General features: G+C 41.1%; 5 protein-coding genes across 5 annotated transcripts; 4 read left to right on the forward strand and 1 right to left on the reverse strand.

Moving 5' to 3' along the window:
- The first annotated feature begins 55 nt into the window (after window positions 1-55).
- Window positions 56-2,049, forward strand: LOC146452786 (uncharacterized). The gene has a single exon (XM_085097256.1). The coding sequence runs from the start codon at window positions 889-891 to the stop codon at window positions 2,038-2,040; it is 1,152 nt and encodes a 383-aa protein (XP_084953382.1). The 5' UTR covers window positions 56-888; the 3' UTR covers window positions 2,041-2,049.
- A 1,911-nt stretch (window positions 2,050-3,960) lies between these two features.
- On the forward strand, window positions 3,961-4,746 carry LOC146452787 (uncharacterized). Its single transcript, XM_085097745.1, has one exon. It carries the CDS (start codon window positions 3,961-3,963, stop codon window positions 4,744-4,746), a length of 786 nt encoding a protein of 261 aa, XP_084953871.1.
- Window positions 4,747-5,654: 908 nt separating this feature from the next.
- LOC146452788 (uncharacterized) lies at window positions 5,655-16,100 on the reverse strand. The gene is made up of 8 exons (XM_085097257.1): window positions 15,819-16,100; window positions 15,548-15,612; window positions 11,937-11,962; window positions 9,876-9,921; window positions 9,219-9,494; window positions 7,917-8,199; window positions 7,114-7,327; window positions 5,655-6,475 (listed from the first exon to the last, which is right to left on the reverse strand). The coding sequence occupies exons 1-8, from the start codon at window positions 15,953-15,955 to the stop codon at window positions 6,410-6,412; spliced, it is 1,113 nt and encodes a 370-aa protein (XP_084953383.1). The 5' UTR covers window positions 15,956-16,100; the 3' UTR covers window positions 5,655-6,409.
- A 94-nt stretch (window positions 16,101-16,194) lies between these two features.
- LOC146452789 (uncharacterized) lies at window positions 16,195-19,067 on the forward strand. Its single transcript, XM_085097258.1, has one exon. It carries the CDS (start codon window positions 16,359-16,361, stop codon window positions 17,427-17,429), a length of 1,071 nt encoding a protein of 356 aa, XP_084953384.1. The 5' UTR covers window positions 16,195-16,358; the 3' UTR covers window positions 17,430-19,067.
- Window positions 19,068-20,532: 1,465 nt separating this feature from the next.
- On the forward strand, window positions 20,533-21,573 carry LOC146452790 (CBY1-interacting BAR domain-containing protein 1-like). The gene has a single exon (XM_085097524.1). It carries the CDS (start codon window positions 20,598-20,600, stop codon window positions 21,444-21,446), a length of 849 nt encoding a protein of 282 aa, XP_084953650.1. The 5' UTR covers window positions 20,533-20,597; the 3' UTR covers window positions 21,447-21,573.
- Window positions 21,574-22,064: the final 491 nt, after the last annotated feature.

Here is a 22,064-nt window from a genome sequence, read left to right on the forward strand (position 1 = left end):
GTGGAGAACCTTAAACAGACATGTTTTCCGTTGCAAACCTTTTGTTCGGAAAAACACTGGCACCCAGAGTAAAACAATTAAACTAGTATCAGTGAAACAAACAAATGACAAGCAATGGCCATTTTAATTTCAGCAACTTCTGAGCATTGCACAGCATCTGCTCATTACCAAGAGATCACTGGAATTATGACAGCATTAACTTAATTAGCCACCATATCAATTCTTCTAAAACAGTAAGAACAGACAACTATAGAGATCTTTCTACATTATGGCACATTGATAATTAAAAGTATTCAGAGCCAGGACTAATAAAAATTGCCTTATAGAAATATGTGCATGAAATTTTTTCAAAACATTTCTCAATTGCACAGTAACTGTGCAATGTAAAATGTTTCTAAAATTATCATACATGTTTAATAGGGTTAAATGTAATTTAACTTAGTTAACGACTTGGAGCAAGTTTGCTCCGTGGTGGCGTGGCGTAGCAAGGCGTTAGCGTTTATTGGCGTATAGTTTGAGCACGGCTAGCACATTAGCGTTTGGGCATTTGTTGTTACATTATTGTTTGGGGCCTGGTTCAGGTCTGCAGGCAGTTGCGTGGCCAGCGGTATTCTCTTGCAGTTTAGGCGTGCTCCTTTGCACGTGCTCGGAAATTTGCTCTACTCAGCGTTTTCGTGGCGTGGCTAGTTTATCGCGTTTTGTTGGGCTTTTCTTTCGTTTTTCTTCGAGGATTTTTCTCTAAAAGCGTTGCCTTAGCGGTCAGCCTTCGATTTATTCTCTACAAGGGCGGTTTGACTGGCAGTACTCGTTTTTTGGTGAGTGTTCGGACGCGTTTTGTCGCTCGCATCGTGTTGGCGTGTGTTGTTGTTCATTCATTGCTCGGCTCGCATGGCTCATCCGCGCTCAACTTACAACAGTTTGTCGGCGGGTGTAATCCCGTCTACATGCACTTCTTCACCTTCTTCTTCTGCTGCTAGCGTGGTAGTTTCGGCGGCTTCGGCGGGAACGTCCTCGTCGTTCTCCAATGACATCGCGTCCGCTATCGCCCAAGCGTTCAGTAACTCCCTTCCAACCATCATCGCGGCGATCCGGGATAACGCAGCTCCTGTATCGAGCGTTCCTTCAGTTGTCACGTCCAACGTTTGTTCAACTCCTGCTACGGTCGTTGCAGGCTCGATGGCTGCCGCTTCAGGTACGTGGACGTGGCCGGCATTTGTATCTACCTTCTCGTCCGTGTCAGCCACCACCGGCTCTAACTCGGCTCGGCCTGTGCTGTCTTTTGCTTCACCGTTGACGGCCACTCATGTTGCCAGCTCGTCTTCCAGTCTCAGCAGTTTGCTTTTTCCACCGTCTGTGGACAAAGCATTTGTGGTTGGACCAGGACACGCCCCAATTCCCGCTAAACTTGTGGCGAAGATTACGAGCGGTCAGTTCGTAGATTTAGCGGACTTGTTGTCTGCAAATCTGCGGACGGCAGAGCACGAGCCGCAAACCTTTTTGGACGGCAAGCTGGTGGTCTCTAAAAAGCGCCGGGCGGTTGAAATACAGGACATATTGACCTGGACCGAGGCCTTCACTATTTTTCAGATGGTGATGTGTGCGACCCATCCCCATCGTTGGCCAGACCTCACTAAATATAAATTGCTCATCATACAAACGGCTCGGCAATCAACGAGTAGAGCTTGGATGGAGTATGATCTTGCTTTTCGCAAGGATGCTGCAGCAACTGGGGCATCTGACTGGTCGAAGATGAATTTGGATTTGCATAATTTTCACTTGCGGTCGCCAGCACCCATCGCCAACCCCCAGTCTTCTACTTCCCCACCCGTTACCGTGTCAGCAAGCCGGGGCTACAACTCCCAACCCCCTTACTGCATCTCGTGGAACAACGGGCAATGCCGCTGGCCTTTCGGGGAATGCCGTTATCGCCACATTTGCAGTTCATGTAACAGCGACCACCCCAAGGTTAGCTGCCCCTTTCACCCCCCAGGGGTCGGTCGCTCACGTTCCCCTTCCCCTGCCAAGGGGGGGCGGTACTGAGAGGATTACAAGTCCTCCTGCTTCTGGTGTACATAGTGTAAATAATCTTGTTCCTGTTACTCCAGACCAGCACCGTGGCTTTTGTGGCTCAGTGGCTGTGCCTTCTTCGGATTCAACTGGTTTATCCGGAAGTTTGGTTCCTGTTCATTCGTTTTCTCCATTAGTTCCAGTACATTTGGTGTCCCCGTTGCAGTTATCCCAGTTTCAGGCAGAGTTGTGTGACTATCCAGATCAGATGGCAGCAGACTATGTTCTTACCGGTCTCCGTGAGGGCTTCCACATTGGCTTTGAGACCTCATCAGTCACCCTGCGGTCAGCCTCTTCTAACATGCGATCTGCCCTTGTCCACCCATCCGTCATAGATGCTTACCTTGAGACAGAGGTTTCACATGGAAGAGTTGCAGGCCCATTTACATCGCCTCCTTTTCCTGACTTGCACATCAGTCGTTTTGGAGTCATCCCGAAAAGCAACCAGCCGGGTAAATGGCGTCTCATCTTGGATCTCTCTTCACCAGAGGGCCACAGCGTTAATGACGGCATTCCAAAACCCCCCTTTTCAGTTCAGTATGTCACGGTTGACTCCTTCATAGAAGGCATTATGGCCAGGGGCCGAGGAACTCTTATGGCCAAGTTCGATGTGGCAAGCGCCTATCGCAATGTGGCTATTCATCCCCAGGATCGTCCGCTCTTAGGAATGGTTTGGCGTGGCAAATACTACGTTGACATGGCTCTCCCATTTGGTCTGCGTTCAGCACCCTACATCTTCACTGCTATTGCAGACCTGGTTCAGTGGATGCTGACTCAAAACTATGGAGTTGACTTCCTTCGCCATTACTTGGATGATTTTTTGACCTTGGGTCCTCCGGCTTCCCCAGTCTGTTACAACAACTTACAGGCGTGTATCCAGTTGTGCTCGAAGATAGGCCTCCCCCTTCACCCTGAGAAGCTGGAGGGTCCCTCTACTTGCCTCTCCATCCTTGGTATTGAGCTTGACTCCACCACAATGCAGGCCCGTCTCCCAGCGGAGAAAAGAGAGAGGATCATTGCCCTGCTGGGTACTTGGTCGGGTAAGCGGTTCTGTAAGCGGCGGGAGCTGGAGTCCCTTATTGGCCACCTCCACCATGCATGTAAGATAGCTCCTCAGGGAAGGACATTTCTCCGACGCATGATTAACTTACTGTGTACTTTCAGGCGCGATGACCATCCCATTAGACTGAACCAGGAGTTTCATCGGGACTTGACATGGTGGCAGGAACTGTTCCAAAGCTGGGAGGGTCTCAGTTTCTTCCTTATGCCTTCGTGGGCCCCCCTTCCAGATTTCCAAGTGTCATCAGATGCCGCAGGCTCTCTGGGCTATGGAGCTATCTTTAACAACCAGTGGTTCTTTGGCGCGTGGTCAGCTTCACAGCAGCCCCTCTCAATTGCATACAAGGAACTGTTCCCCATTGTTGTGGCGGCGTACTTGTGGGGACCTGGGTGGGCGTCACGGCGGGTCGAGTTTTTATGCGACAACGAGTCTGTGGTGGCTGTTCTGTCTTCTGGTACCTCCAGAGACCCTGACTTAATGGTTTTGTTGCGTTACTTAGCATTGTTGGCAGTGCGCCATTCATTTTCCTTTACTGCATCTTCAATTCGTGGTAAATCTAACCCAGTTGCGGATGCTCTTTCCCGTTTCCAGTTTCCGCGATTCAGGCACCTGGCCCCACAAGCCGAGCAGTCTCCGATGACAGTCCCCCCTGCTCTACTGGAGGCGTTGCACGTCATGTGACGGAGAGATGCCAATTTTTCCTTTACCAGGGTCTGGCCCCGTCTACACGTCGGGTATACTTGTCCGCCCAGCGTCGCTACTTCGATTTCTGCCGTCAGGATGGCCAGCTGAGTCCAGATGGTGCTCTTTTGCCAGCTGATGAACAATCGCTCATGCGTTTTGCTTCTTTTTTGGCTGACAGCCTACACCACTCGTCCATTAAAGTGTACCTCAGTGCAGTGCGGTCCCTTCACATTGACAATGGCTTACCTGATCCCCTGATTAACTGTCTGCAACTACAGCGGCTGTTAAGGGGCATTAAGCGTGTGCAAGGTTCATCTACCACTAAGCGCCTTCCCATCACTATTGACCTCTTAAAGGTCATCCAGCGATCCTTGGACCTGGATTCCCGGGACCATGTCATGCTCTGGGCGGCGTGTTGCCTCGGTTTTTTCGGTTTCCTACGAGCTGGTGAGTTTACCACCAATTCTTCATTTGACCCTAGTATCCATTTGACAGTTGGCGATGTGCAAGCGGATTCCTTGGTGGACCCAACATGTTTTAAAGTTCATATCAAGTGCTCGAAGACAGACCCCTTTCGCGTAGGCTGTGACATTTATGTGGGTCGGGGCAACAGCCTTGTCTGCCCAGTGCTGGCCCTTGGTAATTTTTTGGCTCTGCGTGGCCCATCTCCAGGGCCCCTGTTCTGCTATGCGGATGGCCGTCCGTTAACTCGGCAGCAGCTATCTTCCACGGTGCAGGCTATTTTACACTCTGCTGGTTATTCAGGCTCTTACTCAGGCCACAGCTTCCGGATTGGTGCAGCTACCACAGCTGCTGCACGGGGAATCCCTGATCACCTTATTAAGACTTTAGGCCGATGGTCTAGTGATGCCTATCAACTCTATATCCGCACACCAGTTGGCTCTCTTACCCAGGTCTCCAGTGAGTTGGCATAGCAGGTGGGGCTTGTGCGTCTCTTCACTTGGGGTTGGGTGCCTCAGGTTTGGTCCCTTGGGGGGCTGTGTCTCCTTGGCCACGAGCCCCCAATTGCTCCGGGCTGTCCCAACCCGGAGGTCCTTCGGCATGGCGGGCGGGGCTCGTGGCTGGGTTGTGGGTAGGGCAGGCTTATGGGGTGTTCTACCTACCTGGGTTTGGGTTGGCGGTACCAGCCCCTGGCTCCTGGGCACCCAACCTCCATTTGCGACATAGGCGTTAAATAGGGTTAAATGTAATTTAACTTAGTTAACGACTTGGAGCAAGTTTGCTCCGTGGTGGCGTGGCGTAGCAAGGCGTTAGCGTTTATTGGCGTATAGTTTGAGCACGGCTAGCACATTAGCGTTTGGGCATTTGTTGTTACATTATTGTTTGGGGCCTGGTTCAGGTCTGCAGGCAGTTGCGTGGCCAGCGGTATTCTCTTGCAGTTTAGGCGTGCTCCTTTGCACGTGCTCGGAAATTTGCTCTACTCAGCGTTTTCGTGGCGTGGCTAGTTTATCGCGTTTTGTTGGGCTTTTCTTTCCCTCCCTTCCCTCCCAGTAGTGTTACCTTGTTTTTGTTGGGGATTGGTGTTGGGGGTTGGTTAGGGTTAGGGTTAGTTCGTTGTCTTATGTACTTATTATTTTTCCACTGAGCTTTTTGTCTCAGTGTGACGGGTGCTAGGGTTGGGGCTGGGTTGCGGGCGGGGCTCGTGGCTGGGTTGTGGGTAGGGCAGGCTTATGGGGTGTTCTACCTACCTGGGTTTGGGTTGGCGGTACCAGCCCCTGGCTCCTGGGCACCCAACCTCCATTTGCGACATAGGCGTTAAAAGGACTTAAAACCTGTCTCACCGGGCAATTTTTATTTTCAAAATAACCACATGTAACAAAGGTTAAGAGAAATGTCTATTATATTTACAGTTTTCCAACTAATAATTTATTATAAATTAGATAAATCATTTATGTAAAGAAGAAAACAGCTTAACACGTAAAGGATTTGCTTTTTCACCTCCTTAGTACCTTGGGCTCTGTTTTAGCTCTCTTAATAAAATATACACATATATACAACAGAATGATACTTGTCTTGGTTTCTTTCTGAGTGTTCTTGATTCTCAGCCGTTTTGTTTCCTGTGTTTCTCAGTATGGAGGAAGAACGAATTTTAATTCTTTATTTCTGTATGCTAAACAAAGGAGTATTGGCAGAACAAGTACATGTCCACCAACTGGATGAAATGAAGCTCATTTTATGATGACAAGAGTGAACCAAGAAAACAGACAACATAAAAAAAAAACTAAGTAAAAGCATTATTAATTAAAGTGAACATTACTATCATGATGCTTTAATGCATGCACCACCTTGTATGAAACAAAAGAAAGATCACAAAATAAATTAACAGTATTGACAACAAGCACTGAGTAATTAATTTTGATTCCACATAAAACCGAGAAGAGTTCAGTGTGCCAGAAAAATTTCCACAACATTTATGATGAACACTCTCTTTAACATCTTTACTTTGGTTATGCCATAAATAGAAACCTATTTTTTGCATGTCGTTTTAATTTTTATCAACTCATAAATATAATAATTTGAATAAATTTCTACTGTAGAAAATATAGTTAATTGCAAAAAATTAGGGCTGTCACAGTTTCACTGTTCTTGTTCCTCACTGGGAGAGTCAGTGCGAAGTCTTTTCATCGGTGGAGAATCATTACCCTATAAGCAATAAAGCATCGATAATTTAATAGTGCTCTTAAGAAGTAAAAGGATTTCCTCACTTGCAAATTGAAAACAATTTCCACAACAGATCTAATTTTGGTTTTGCTCCATATCAAACCTGTTTAGCTCAGTTGATAGGGTGCCAGCCAATGACTGATAGAACATTTTAGACCTACGCTGACTGTGCTCAGTACCTTGAAGTTCAGTTTCTCGTGTCATTTAACAAATCAACAACAATTTTCTGTGGTCTATACTCTTATATCTACCACAAAATGACATCGTAAGATGTTCAAATCTCAAGTGGTTTCACTGCCAAGTTTTTTTGAACATTTCATGGTGTCATTTTACTGCCTGTTAGAGTATAGACCATAAAAGACTGCCGTCGATTTTGTTTTATGATAACCAGGAAAAAGTACAAGCAGAATGGGCTTTGTTTTCCATTGAGAAGGCATGTGAATTACATCTGACATCATTTTTATTGTCTGTACTCTTATAGACAATAGCTATGTACCAATCAGCGTGCAGGAATTTTCAGTTGTTCACTTGGCCTTCTCTCCACGGTGTTCTTATACATTCTCTCTAGTTATATCACTGGAGTGTAACAGTGTATAGATTTGTTAGAATTAGCTCTGTACCTCTTGATTACTATCCTGCTCTAACACACTAGAGATGTCAGTTGTTGGCTGAGAAGACAGCCCCTCAACATCAGTGGAAGGATCATCTCCTACCCCCGCCAGATCAGTCACTGGTTGCAGTGAACTATCATTTCCATCATCAAAATCTCTGGAGTCTTCATCATCTGGAACCATTCCCAATCCAAGTCTGTATGAAATTGTAGCACTCTCCTCACTAGATGCAATGTCAAAAAATAAATAATTCCAGTCAATTCTTAAAGAGAAATTGATAAATTCTGATCTTAATTTCAAACAGCCTTCATGTTAATGGCTTGTTCAAGTACAAGAACCAGAACAAAATTTTATCGCTGTGCTTGTTACACTTCTCAGAGTTCATTTGGACTATTGCAATATAATTTATTGCGTTGAATTTGCCACAAAACACCAGGACTGAGACAATAAATTGTTACTTCTCCCGAACAAGATGTTAGGGTTAACCCCCAGCCACCCAACAAACACCCTTAGCATTTTATTTTTATTAGCCAGGTTGTTTTAATGACAAAATGGTAGCCATTTATAAATTTATCTTCCTGAGTGAAGAAGGAGAAGGCATGTATCTAACAAAGTGTTTTGCCTAAAAGTAGCATTAGATAGTAGTCTTACCCAAGATGTAAATCACTGACCCAAAGTTTGAAAATCTACCACAACATCTCCCAGGCTTTAAGTAAAACAGCATTTTCTATTTATTTTATGAGGCATGCATTTCAGCATTACTTGAATAAATGCACCACAAGGAAACTTTTCAAAATAACAAATTATGCTACCTTCCAAGTGATGGGACAAGATTGCTTTCATCTCCTTCAAACCCATTTTGCGTATCTTCATCCCCACCATCATCTTCATTGTTTTCGTCATCATTCTCATCATCCTCCATTTCATTATCATCATTATCATCATCTTCATTGCTCACATAGCTATTGTCAACCTCATTGTCGTCATTATTGCCATCATGTATACTTGTTAGGTTACTGTCTTCATTCATATCAAAAGCGCTGCAGGAATTATCATCATTTCCTATGCTTCCTTTGTCACTTCCATCAAAGCTTACTGGAAAAAAAAGTGTCCATTATTTGTTTTAATGCAGTTAAATGCAATTTAACTGAGTTAACAACAAAGAAAAGTTGGCATTCATTGGGCGGTCAGCGGCTCTTGGCGGTTAACGCATACACAGAGCACCACATTGTGGTAGCATTTAAGTTGGTTCGCCTCAGTTTTTCTGCCCCTCCTCCCTCTCCACTTGTTTCCCCTTTTCCACTGCTTACGCAATGTGACGGGTGTCCGGATTACCGTGTGTGGGGGCTCATGGCTGGGTTGCTGGGATTGCCAGCCATGGGAGCGTGTTACTGTCTAGGGGCCGGCTGGTCACAGTGGAGGCCCCTGGGACTTCCTAAGCAACGGGATTCCACTCAGCTTGATGCAGTTATTCACATAGTAATAAATCAACTTGTTACTGAAATGTTGAACTTGCCACTGTCATTTTTCATGTTACTAACACTAAAAAACATTTTAACTGTAAAATAATTATTTATCTTAAAGCACTGTACAAATTTTAAATTACGGTAATGTGGTTTTTGTCTAAGATTCACAACTGTATTGTGCCCCATGTGGCATCCTATAAGCCATAACAGTTGAATTTCACTAACATTTCAAGCAAGCCCTTGTGTAACTTCTTGGTTAAAGAGTCACTTTCCTTCAGAGAACATTTATGCATTATTCTTGCCAAATTTTAAGGGGCTAGGCAGCATCACAGTCATGCCGTCTAATCAGACAATCTACATGTATTCAATCCTATAGCTACCAAACTCTGTAAGTCATAAGGCCTAACGTGCACCTCACAGCTGAAGTATGTGTCTGCCTTGATTTTCATTGTGTTAGTTTGATTACCCCATCTGGGAAACTCATGGTTTAATTTCTTGATGCATTCTACCATATACATAGAACTAACAGAAAATCAGTCAAATTTAGTTACACAATTCTATACCAATTTCCTATAATTAGTATTATGGATTGATTTATGATTGCGATTATTATTATAATTTGTATTAACATTTTAGTCATAGTCATACCTCCAGCATCTTCAGCTTTCAAGAGTTCTTCAGCCTGACTTGCTCGTCGTTTGATTGGACTTGTGTTGGTGGGATGGCTGGTACCCTCTCCTGACACTGCTCCAGTTTTGTGTAGTTTCAGAGGATTGACTGGTTGAAACTTTGAAGATGTGCGATCAGCACCTCTTGCCGACAGTTCATTGGACTGCTGCTGTGAGCTTGGTGATGATGCCGCACTGTCATTAGTTTCACCAACACTTGAGCTCACTGACTGGTTGTCTCTGTCACCTTCATCTCCTACAAAATTTTAGGCACAATACAACAATCAAACATCTTATCTATACAACTTACTGGTATGCAATTTGTTTTTAACATAAATATAAACTATTTTGTACAAGATTGTTTCATGGAATAACTAATATGACTAATATAATGGAATAAATATTAAATATTTTCAAGATGTTAAAATCTTTAGGTTATTTATTTGCATCTCATTTGAAGAACAACTTCATCTACATGTAACATTTACTTGCAAACCCACTTGGGTATTATGCGAGTGGATAACCTGTCAGGAAATTAGCTACAGACTGAAGAAGTGAAGATGATGGAGGAACTGTAACTGCAACTCTGGAAATTAAAGTGTTGTGTACTACACATGTACAAAAAAATGAAGCTTACCAGCTCCATGATTTGAAGTTTCATGTTTCCTTCCCTTGCTCTTTTCCTAGCAAAACAAACAAAAAAAGACTTGTTAGATCACTGGCAACAAAAAGAACAACAGTCCTAGTATTATTGCATAAGCAGGGATCAGCTCGCATAGACAGATTGTCATAGCTGGCATCATCAGCATATGCAAGCTCATGCAAAAAAAGCAATTAAGTCAACAACAAGGTCCAAATAACAGCCCAGGAGTTGCAAACATACAGCATTTAAAAAAGATAACATTCACTCACAATAGTTTGTTAAACCCAAATACTGTGTTTGAGCCTTCAAAGATAATGAGTTAGTAAATTTTATCCAAGGATTTTTCAACAAACTTTGTTTACTCATATACATGCATCCTTCCCTTTTCTGCCCTAAAAATTTCTTCTAGTTAGACTCTAGCCACTGTGAAAATTTCAGAAGATTTCACCAAAGAAAATGGAAGAATATCAAACTGAAAGCATAAAATACACTGAAAGCACCAATCTGTGTTTGGTTAGCTTTACTCAAGAGTTAAATCCATTATTTATCACACACTTTCACCCTTCATTATTGTATTTGATGTCCTTGAGTAAATTGGTAGTGGGTTTGAGGTACGTCAATAAACTGAAAAAACTTAAACTACCATTTATCATAACCGTTAAGTGTTCGATGGTGTAATGATTATTTAAGGACGTTTGTGCTAATTGTTTATGTGCATCTTTAGTGCGCAAGTAACGCCAAGCCACGCAATGTCACGCACAATTCTGTGGTTGATGATACACGAAGGAACACGGAGGTAAACACAAATGTCGGCCGATGTGACAGCATTAAATGGAGGGAAAAGGGGGAAATTCATCTCTGTTGCACAGTTTTGAAAACAAAAACTCGACATGAAACGATTAGACAGTTTAAGGTTGCAACAAAATGTCCAAGAAAAGGCGTTGATACCTGCGGGTATTTCGCTGGAAGAGATTTATATATTTACTTGACTCTCTATATAACAAAATAATAAAATGCAATACTTTATGTAGTCTATTCGTCAAACGAAGTCACCTTTAAGCTCTTTTAAGTTTTGATAGTAAACAAGAAAGTCTTATCTTTATTACAAGAGAGCAATTTTATTGATCGCCAATCCCGTGTACAATCAATCTCCACATACCCATTCTAGGTAAATAAATAAGCATACTTCTCACATTTTGGCCTCGCTAACGGCTATAGATGTATTTTCTTGGCATTGGCTAAACAGCTGTATAAGTTTTGAAGGTAGAATAACAATAAACAACTTAAACGATCAGAGTTTTGACAGCACACTCAAATGAAAACATTGACTCGAGCAACCATTGTGACTGTGAATTATGGGATAGATAACCCTGTTTAGGTTCCAGTGCTTCTCCGACCTGTCACGCAAAAACGTGACTTTGGAAATTTGTCACCACAGCGACTGCTTTGTCTAGATTATAACTCTCTTACATGTTTGGTGACCCCCACTTTTTTTTCAATTGATCACTCTCTTTATCGATTGTCTACGTTTTAGGGAAAAATGAAAAAAATCTATGGGGTAGGAGTTTGATTATTTTCTATTTTTCTGTTCACGCGTCATCGAATTTCTCCCCTTTTTTGGCTGTGTAACGATCGCGAATGTCCTCTTTAAGGGCTACATTTAATTACAAGGATGACACCAATTGGACTAATTTACGAAACATACATCCTTAGATAAAATTTGACTAAAATAGTTTGTCTCTAGTTAGTCATCTTGAATATTTTAAACTTAAAACTATGGAGATCATTTTGAGTTACGAAGGCCCAACTTTTCAAAATCAAGGTATTTTTCCAGCGCTATATCTCTGAAACGAAGTCGGTGACCCCCAATTTTTTTTTACATTTCTGACATCAATAACTTATTAGCTGACCATACCTAAAGTATGAAAAAAATCTGTGGGGCAGAACTTTTTTGTGCGAACGTCCTTAAAATGGTGTGGCAGGGAATATGACAAAACACAAATCACATCCTAAAACAAAAATCATCAAAACAATTCACTTAATAGACATCTTTACCTCTTTCTTTATCTGCTCTTGGCTCACTGTAAAAAAAATATTTTTGAAAAGTTTACAATAAACAATATGAAGTAAGCAATAACCAGCAACTTAGGTCCAGGTTGTGATCTTAGGAGGAATTTTGTCATCATGAAATTTTCTATAAGAATGGAAAGGCTGCAATACAAAACCAGAGCTAAGCAAGACCCCAAAAGATGTTAAAAATCAAACCTTCCAACGAAAAAAAGAAATCTCTCGCAGACAGTGAGAAGTGCCCCTGGTTCAAACAACCTCCAACTTCGCAGATTGGAGAAGAACCAAGAGAGGCAAAACAGGGCATACCACTTTCCTTTTGTTTTGCCACTGCTAACTATAATACACATGCACAGAGAAACAGGGAAAACATGGCCGCCATGCCTTTCCCACAGATTTCAATAGACTGCTTTGTCATGAGTATTGATACGAATTTTCTACATTACTTTCCATTGGTCAGTGGCATAACCTCATTGACAACTGCTGTAATGGGGTGCAAAAACTGTGCAACAATTTGGAGGGAAAAAACTCAGGGTTTGTTTTTGCAAGTATTCCCTGCATTCGAACAGAAAAATAGTGTATCTAGATTTGTCACAATTTAATGAAATTTGGCCAAAACAGTCATTACACTTTAATGCACCAAAGTATGTCAGGTTTTTCTGAATTTTGACATAGCTTTCCTGCTGCAATCCAGTATCTGAGACTTATTGAAAAAAATTCCATTGTCAAACTTAACAAAAGAGTTTAGTTTGTTGGGATGTCTGCATTAATGTGAGGGCTGGTAATTCAGTTAAACCACACATTGTTAGTTTTGCATTTCAGGGTTTGCGCTTGCCTACCGAAGCAAAAATATATGAAACTTGTGTAGGCACTGCAGATGAAAGAATATATGGAAAAGATTCTTGCAGTTATCCATGCAACCAGACTGTTGCGAAAAACCTGAAAAACTTCAGGCTTGAACGGGATTTGAACCCATGACCTCTGCGATGCCGGTGCAGTGCTCTACCAACTGAGCTATCAAGCCAAATGAAAGCTGGTCATGTTCTGAGTTCATAATAGACCCGTGAAGAATAAATGAATATGAATATATATGAAATTTGTATACACACTGAAAATACAATATTATAAAGAAGAGATTCTTGCAGATATCTACGCAACCAGACTGCTGAATAAAAACCTCAATTTGTTCTGCCTCAATGACAAAGGACACCAAATGCAAGATAAGGCCTGCATATTTCTCCTTTACCCGGGGCAGCCAATCAATAAAATTAATAATCAATAACATTCCATAAAAATCAATAGAAATTAGTTAATCATATCAGAAATCGATAAAAATCAATAAAAAGGTACATTGTGAGTAATCAATAATTATTGATTTTTCAATTAACATTATCACTTTTACTGATAAATATTGAATTCATCGATACCAGCTTATCTTACAACAAGCAGCTTATCAACAAAAGATATAACAAGCTCACAAAGGCAAGTTATAAATTGCTTCTCAGATAAATATCTCAAAGGCATGGGTGCCTATGGGGGCTTTTCATTTGCCAAACCTGACTGGCCAGTCTGTAAAAAAAATGTGTCGTTTTAAAGGGATGGTGCTACAAAATCTTGAAAAATATTCACAGTTTCAAATGCTATTGGTACATTCCCTTTACGAATTCGACGGTCTGGCTGGCCAGTTCCGACAAATCGAAAGCGCGCCATATTATGGGGTCTTCACCTGCGCTTCTAAACCTCCATTCAAACGCTGTCTCAACAAACAAATAGGTGGTTTTCACCTCACACATCGTCACGCAAGTGAAAAAATAAAATCCTCAACCATTCAATAGATAAAGTCAAGAAATTGATATGTTGTAGAAGAGTGATACATAAACAATGTGTGAAAGCCACAGGGCTGAGCGATATCTCCTATTCGAGTTATTCGAGAAAATGTACCACGGAAAATTACAGAGTTTAGTATGGGACGCCATGTTGGTGCCCAGTCTGATGGGCACCAACATGGCGGCCAGAAACCAGCAAAAACATCTGGAGTTTACCTTGGCTATTTCAAAGCCTTTCTTCTCTCGCTGAACTTTCACACATTGACATTAACGCTTCTATTACATGTTAGCTGATCAGACCTAAAAGAAAAAATAAGGCGAATCGATGTTTTCATGTACGTGACATGTTTAGAGGAGCAATCCTTCTGTCACGCACTGCGCAAAAATCTAAAATTCAAACTGCTCTATTTTCAAAACAAAGAATGCTATCGTGCTGAAAACAAGCAAGCTGATGGAAATTTAGATTTTCTTATATGTGATGAAGAAAAAAACCCAAAATTGTTTTAAGTTATGAATTTCAGTTTTCTATGACGTCATGTGAAAACCAACAATACCAAATTTCAATTGATTCTATAACAATCAAAAAATCCAACAAAATCGATAACATCGAAACTTCACCAGTGTAAATACTGATTTTTATCGACTGATCGATAAAATCTCAGTTTATCTTAATTTATTAAACGGTTTTCCGATATCAAATTTTATTGATTGAATTGGCTACCCCGAGTCCCTTATTGAATGCAAAAAAGCTAGTTTGAACACTGACAATATAATCATGATGGGCAGCATAATTATACTAAATCCCAGATGCTACAAGCAAGTTACCATGTAGCATGAAAATTTTGCGGGTTCTAATTTTTGCAAATTTTGCGGCTTCACCTCGATCCGCAAAAATTAGTTCCCGCAGAAAAAAACACCCGCAAACTAAAACGCCGCAAAAATTAATTCCCTTCAGTCAACTTAAAAACACCACTTTTAATAGATCTGCGCCACTGGCGCGATATACATTGGACTTAAACAGACCAACCATGCTCTAGTGGCGCTTCTGCGGCGGCCTGCCCCGAAGTTATTTCAACTCTTGAAACTTCAACTGAACAAGAGTGAACTATTATCACCGACTAAGTCTGCCCCATTGCGTTACACTAGGGCAAAGTTTTGCATTTTAGGCTGCTCCCAGTTAGGTCTCAAAGTTGTATACTTGCTACATCTTTCACTCGAAAGCCCCTCTGTATGCCTAGAAAGGTTTCAGCTACGGGGGGTTTAAACATTCAGACTGCTTTCTTATAAAACAATATAGTGTTTGGTTGTGCATAGTAGGCGAGGTAGGCTTTTTGTTTTGTTTCGTTGTTGTTCAGTCCCTTTACGCAGTAAGGTATTACAGTGGTATGTCTCTAATATGTAAGTAGAGTGAACTGTGACTCAACATACCATACAATAAAAGTTAAAAGTATTAAGGTTTCTTCCACTTAAATGTTCTGCTGCTTGAACAGAGCATCGCAAAAATTAGTTCCCAGCAAAAATTTCAGTCATCTCGAACCGCAAAAATTTGCTCCCGCAATCCACAAAAACTCGCCAATCCGCAAAATAAAACTCCCGCAAAATTTTCGTGCTACACGGTACGTCATACACATATTAACAAACAAAAGTCACGTAGCATCACGTATTTAGTATAGAGTCCTGGAATTTTTTTTAAAAGTTCATTATCACGAAGCCGGCACGTGCGCGCAAAAAAGCAACCAATAGCCAAACAAACGGTGAACTTTTTTTTCTTACCTGGGACCCACTTGAAAACTTTCAAGGTACAGCTACTTGGACCCACATTAACCCATTTCTTTTCCCTGAAAAACGGTAAAAAAGGTTCAGTAAAATTGTGGGGAAAGCAAGAACATGAGAATCCAAGCGACAGACTTCAAGAGAATTTCTGATAGCGGGAACACGAATCTTTTGTTCAACGAATGAATGAAGACACAAAATGAGAGAAAATTCAAAAATTGCGGTAAATCTGAAAGATTCATGTTTCCGTGCGCGTTGTTTTGATAATTACCATTTTCTTACGCGCTCCACTGAGAGCATAACCCGTTTGACATCATCTTTAGCTCGGCTTCGAGTTTCCAAGCGCATTATGCCGCTCCTGTTCATCATGGCGGCGGTATACTGAATACAAGTTCCCGGATAATCCATATATGGGTATTGGCGGGGTACGTGCGGGACGATCTTGCGGGACGAGCTGAGCTAGAGATTTAGATAACTTTTTCGAACTTCACCACTTCATAGTACATACATATGATACCTCGCAGGGCGCAAGAAAGAATGCCATCCTTTCCTGTACCCTAACCATTTCTATATCTTTTGCTATTGTTGCGGCAATCGGAAACTCCCATATATGGTCATATTATATATATATATATATATTGGTTAGGTTCCTCTTGACTGAAGGTGAATAAAGGACAAATGTCTTAAAAATATCTCAGCCGGTCAAGCGAGAGCGATGATTTTGATGTTATGAGCATTCAAAAATTTCCAAAAACAAAAGCTGAAAAGATCTGAAACCACCCTGCTGTTTGATTACATTACATTGATACCTATGTTCAGTGGCCGGACATGGCTTCCCTGGGGCCAATCCTTGAGCAATCAGAAAATTGCACATATTTTGTCTGGACTGACCCGACATCATGCTTCACAGACAAAATTAAATGGTTCTTTGCCCCAGGATTGCGGAACACTGTCGGTCATTTCACGTGCCTATCACTTAGCCAGCGGATGCGGTCTTATTGTCCTCGCCCCCTTTTTGCCCCCCACAAACTGTTGTGACGTCATATCCAAACTGAAGGTGTATAAAAACATGGCGTCACGGTTTTGTAGAACTGTAACTGGGTTGCCGTCACATTCCAACTTGTGTCTCTTCCATTCTTCGCCTTCTTGCAGTATCAAGATTTTCTCTCGAATGTATACTTCAGCCCGGCCTACAAGGTTTCTTTCAAAAAGCACAAAAGATATGAACGGAGTGGAGTCCAAGGAAGGATCAGTAGCAAACTGTTTTCTCAATGCCCAAGAGACGAAATATATTGAGAGTAAATGGAAACGAAAGTTTTTGCACACGCAGTATCGCTGTGATGCAATTTTCGTTCTGGGTCCTATGGGAGCAGGCAAAACTACTGCGATTAACAACGACTTTAAAACTCATCCAGTCTTCGGAAATTACGCGTACGTGGACACCGACGAAATCATGGGAATGTTGAAGGGTTTTGAATCCAACAAAGTCGAAGAGTATTATCCGATAGCACGAAACATCGCTATAGATCTCACTGACTGGATTTTGGAACAGAAGATTAGCTTTATAGCAGAGGGTACTTGTGTGAAATATCTAGAACTGATAGACTATATGCATCGATTAAAATCCGTCGGATATCATGTCCGCGTGAAACGATTACCACGAGTTACAGTTGACACAGTTATTGAAAGAGCGAAACTACGAAAAAATCGAATTGTCCCCAATCATGTTGTGAAGTCCATCTTGGAAGGATCGAACCTTGGACTGGAAAAGTTATACGAGTACGACAAGAGAGAATCGCTGTTTGAGGACATGGATGCACACGAAACAAATGACGAACTGAGTCCAGCAGCCTCATTGGAAATCCCCACACCAACTGCGTAAAAGCCTCGTGGATTGGTTAAACAATGTTTAAAAAACATCAAATAAGAGCCATAGCTGATAAAGCTGGAGTTTTTGAATGTTGAATAATTGCATGTTCACCGGCAAAATGGGTGGTAATGGCATTGTCTAGTGACTCAGCAATATTGGTCCCATTGGGATTTATGTCATCTATTAGACCTATCACAATGTTGATGGTAACATGAAGCTTCAAGTGAACTACTGGCTAGTTGTGGAGGTACAGCAGAATCTTGATAGCTCAAACAATCTGGGAAACTGCAAGACTGTTTGAATAGTTAAAAAGTTTGAATGTCCTGGGTTTAGTTCAAGTAAGCTCGAAGTTCATCAAAGTTGAGTTATCAAGGGTTTCCTCTGTTAATAACGGCCAATGTAGACAATGGATGTGGATGACATGATCTGTTTCAAGTAAATTAATTGTCAAATTTGGTGATGACAATGCAAAATCGGTAGAACCCTACCACCATGATTTTGTTTAGACTATTAAATATTAATCATGGGATTGTTTTTATATGACGCTACAAAAGGGTTTTTGCAGTCTAAAATGGTTCTTAGGAAACTCAGTTTATCTTCCAGAAAGTACAAACCCAGAATAGCCTGCTTTTGCCAAAATTTGATATATGCAAATTATGTTACTTACATGGCAAAGTCTATTCAGTATAGTGGCTGGTTCCATGAGGTTTGTTTATTGTTTTGGGTTTGTGCTTTGTCAGATGCAGATGGAGGCTTGTTGTACGCTAACACAACAAAAACTTACAAAATTCAAACATGCTTTTTGTTAATCTGCAACTAGATGGCACACCAGATATTAAGTGTGGTAAAATCCTAATAATTTATGTTTAAATATTCCAAAAGTAAATTTGCATTTCTTTAAGAGAAATGCCCAAAGGTTATCTTCATTTTGTACAATAATGTCAATAGGCCATTTCCAAGTTGCTATTAAAACAAGGCTAAGTGCAAATCTTTTCATATGATAAAAACTTTGCACTTAGCCTCGCTTTCATAATGAGGCTCAAAGCAACTTGGAAATGGCCTATTAGTACATTTTTTTTTTCATTTTTCTTTACAAAAAACACTCTTTACAAGAGATACTTAAATTTTTAAGGAAATCTTATATTTCACAGTAACTGTTGTCTACTACCATTCTAAACGAAAAACAGGACAACTTTCTACAGGAAGATACCCAGTAATGGCAATGCCTCATAAGTTGTTAAAGGATTCCTCTCCATGCAAACCGTCTTCTTATTTGTTAAACATTAACAGAGGCAGGATTTTAATCCCTATAAAATATTAATAAGCTTATCACTTCCTAGAAGTTTGTTTCAAAATAAAACTAGTGTGAAGAAAATATTTGATAAATAAATATATTTTGTGCTTATGTACAACCAAGGGTGTATAGATTGTGATGTTGAAACGCAAAGCTTTCATTTCTCAAACACTTGTACATATTATTTGTACACCTTTGTTGTGCATTTAATTCATTGGTGGATAGTTCACCCAATGTCAAAGTGTCCTATTTATAATAACAGTTATTTGTAACAAAGTTAATAAGTTACATATTTGATACTTATGACAGTCGTAAAATTTGTATACAAAGGGAATAAACAGTCACTTTGAATCTGAGGGATTTTGCTTAAGTAAGCAAGGCTCATAAATAATTTAATTTAGTGTCACTGAGTCAAATACAGAGCTTTGTTGTATAATGTTCTTTTATCACCTTTTTCAAAATCTTTGCACTAAAAAAAACTATGCATTAAATTTATCAAGATATTTATTAACACCCAATTCTTTGAAATAAATTTACTACAGTAAATGCTGTGTGACATTTTACATTTTCAGTGTAGCAAATATTCGTACAGGTCTTGTTTTACAGGTCACATTCCATAAGTCACAAGTAAGGTCACTGTTGTACTGGTATATAACCGAGAGGGTTAGCGAGCCCTATGCCTGAATTAGTATGGAGTTTAGGGCCAGGCGATCATGTTTAGCTTGTTTATATACAATTATCACAGTGACCTGTAAAAGAAACCTGCAGCAAATATTCTAATAACCTCTTTCCCAGTTGTTCTCTCTCACTCCATGGGAAAGACAGAGAAGAGACTGGGGATGAGGTTTATATTCTTGAGCGGCTTTAGATATAGATGTTTCCCGTGGCGTGAAAATGCGGAAATAATCAGCTGTCACGTTGGTCACACAAGGACATCTACTGTCCTCTCCTCTGCTGTCCCATTGCGTCAGCTTACTATTAATGTGCCAACCAGAGGCCTATTGGTTGTTGCAAGGAGTTTTTATTTTTTGTTTTGTTTTGTTTTGACAGTAGGCACATTTGAGTAAGGAAAAGAATGTCTGCAAACGGTTCACAGCATGGGGAAGGCCCACTGGTGAAAATAAAGATTTGACTTTTAAGTATGTGTAGCAAAACCTCCATGTATACTGGGCGTTCTTTTGTGCGAACGCCCCTGGCTAGGCGATCGGACATTCCATGAAGCATACATGAATTTTAAAAAACCACATTTCCACTTTATGTGACCTTCTCTGATGTAACGGAAGAGAAGTTCGTGCGAGGGGGTCGCTAACTGCTCCTCTAAGGTACAACAAAAGATACAATTTTTGTTTTTGGCATGTGAAGGGAATACCGCGTTGAAGAAAGTTGGTTTGTGAAAGGTTATGGCGGCAGAGGGATTGGGGGGCGTTAGAGATATTCTTGATCGTCCCAGTTGGGGAGGCAATATCCGTTTGTACCAGATGGAAAGATGTTTTATTTGTACAGTAAATGTTTGTTTTCTTTTTTTTTTTTTTATTTCGGGGGTGGGGGTCTTTTAATTTCTCAATGTTGTCATTTTGTGTGTTACCCAATAAAATGTGGGAGTGGTGATAAGATTCAGCAGGGTGCGCCCCCTGCAGAGGAAATGACTGATATTTCAGACTGCTTCATTCGCACCTCACTGCCACTTTGTTTTGGCACCCATGGTCAAAGTAGTTTTCCTATAAATCATTCCATACTCACAACAGACAGACCAAACATTTTGTTCAGACAGGATCGAAGAACACGAGCGATGATAGCCCTTCGAACAACGTATTCAGCGCGAGCTGTTTTGATGTCACAGACGAATCACAACGCAAGCTGGGCATCTTGTAAATATTTCTGAAACAATGGCGGGAAATGTGACTGAGGCGCTGAGACGCACTTTAGGATGTGAAAAAGATCCTGAAACGCTTCTTTTCATGAAGCGTATTGAGGAAACTGATAATCGTTTCAAAGCAATGGGACACTGGGTTAAAAAATACGCGTTGGGCATCGATAAACTTGCGAAAAAAGGAGAAAACATTTGTTCGTCGCTTGGTGCCTGCAGTTCCCACCTTCAAGGCACCGATGACCAGAAAAATCATTTATCAAACTATCTTGTGCATTTGTCAGCGGTTCAACAGCAACGGACGGAGTTGAAAGAAGTTCTTCACGACAAAATTTCAAGCGACATCTTAGCTTACGAAAGGAAGTGTCAAGAACTCAGAAAAAGAGTCAAATCATGCGAAGACGCATTACGGAGGAAGAATCACCGACTTTCTGAACTACAGAAGGCAAAAAACAGAACTCCAGTTGACCCACGAAGAATCAATGAAGCGAACATAAAGTTTGAACAGGCACGTTGCCAAGCCGATCGTTCCCGTGAAGATGTCAAGATCGAAATGAAACATTTTGAGGAACAAAAAATTGAAGATTTAAATCGCATCTTAGGAGACTTCCTGATTGCTGAAATGCGATTTCATGCACAAGCGCTTCAAGAATACACTGCTGCATTCAGGTGCCTGCCACTGCTGTCTGATAATGAGGATGATGATTACTCTCAGGGGTCCCATCGGGAGAAAACTCGAGGGACGAAAGAGCGGAGAAAAATTGCTTTCACCAGTTCAACAGAAACAGTGCCATCAGGATCGGGAAGCATTTGTAGAAGAAGGTCGAATTCAAACGATTCCAAACTCTCCATAGGAGATCTTTATTAAACTAAAATATTACTGGTGAAAAATAAGGACAGTTTAACTCGAAGATAAGTCACAGGTGAAATTGAAATGCACTAATTATGGCAGGACTGATCAAATCAGACAACCTCCCGCGCGCAATAAAACATAACTTTCATATACACCACTGTGTCCTAACTGTGAGCTCTTAGTTTCTCGTGTTCAGTATTTTTTTTTTTTGTGAAGTCTGAAGGTTGCACTCCATTCCAGAGATTCCACGTGCAGTTAGTCAATGGTGCGACATAAATAACACGAGCAAACAGTGACTTGGTTAAACGTCTGTAGTTCGTCAAGCTATCGTATACGTACGTCTCGTGATTCCGCGTCAAGTATAAAGACATGCACAAGACGGATTATGCGTCTTCACGTATGTTCGATTGCGGAAAACCGATACTTTGTCTCATTGTCTACACTCATAATCCGTCTTGTGTCTGTCTTTATACTTGACGGATTACGAGACGTGTAGCTTGGCGTATTACAGATGTTTGGCCAAGTTCGTCCCACATCAAACAATATGCGCATTGAGGAAAAAGAGTTAAAACAAGGAGAAATCTATAATTTAAGTCTACTTTATGCAATGCAGTGCATTTCTTGCGCGACAAG

Source organism: Pavona decussata, unplaced genomic scaffold (genome assembly GCF_977016875.1).
Source record: "Pavona decussata unplaced genomic scaffold, jaPavDecu1.1 SCAFFOLD_366, whole genome shotgun sequence".
Classification (NCBI taxonomy): Eukaryota; Metazoa; Cnidaria; class Anthozoa; order Scleractinia; family Agariciidae; genus Pavona; species Pavona decussata.

Coding starts and splice junctions, on each gene's coding strand:
- LOC146452786 (XM_085097256.1), top strand. CDS start 889: ATGGCTCATCCGCGCTCAACTTACAACAGTTTGTCGGCGGGTGTAATC.
- LOC146452787 (XM_085097745.1), top strand. CDS start 3,961: ATGCGTTTTGCTTCTTTTTTGGCTGACAGCCTACACCACTCGTCCATT.
- LOC146452788 (XM_085097257.1), bottom strand. CDS start 15,955: ATGGATTATCCGGGAACTTGTATTCAGTATACCGCCGCCATGATGAAC. Junction 15,613..15,818: donor GTGGAGCGCGTAAGAAAATG/GTAATTATCAAA, acceptor ACCGTTTTTCAG/GGAAAAGAAATGGGTTAATG. Junction 8,200..9,218: donor GAAAGCTGAAGATGCTGGAG/GTATGACTATGA, acceptor TTTTTTTTCCAG/TAAGCTTTGATGGAAGTGAC.
- LOC146452789 (XM_085097258.1), top strand. CDS start 16,359: ATGTTCAGTGGCCGGACATGGCTTCCCTGGGGCCAATCCTTGAGCAAT.
- LOC146452790 (XM_085097524.1), top strand. CDS start 20,598: ATGGCGGGAAATGTGACTGAGGCGCTGAGACGCACTTTAGGATGTGAA.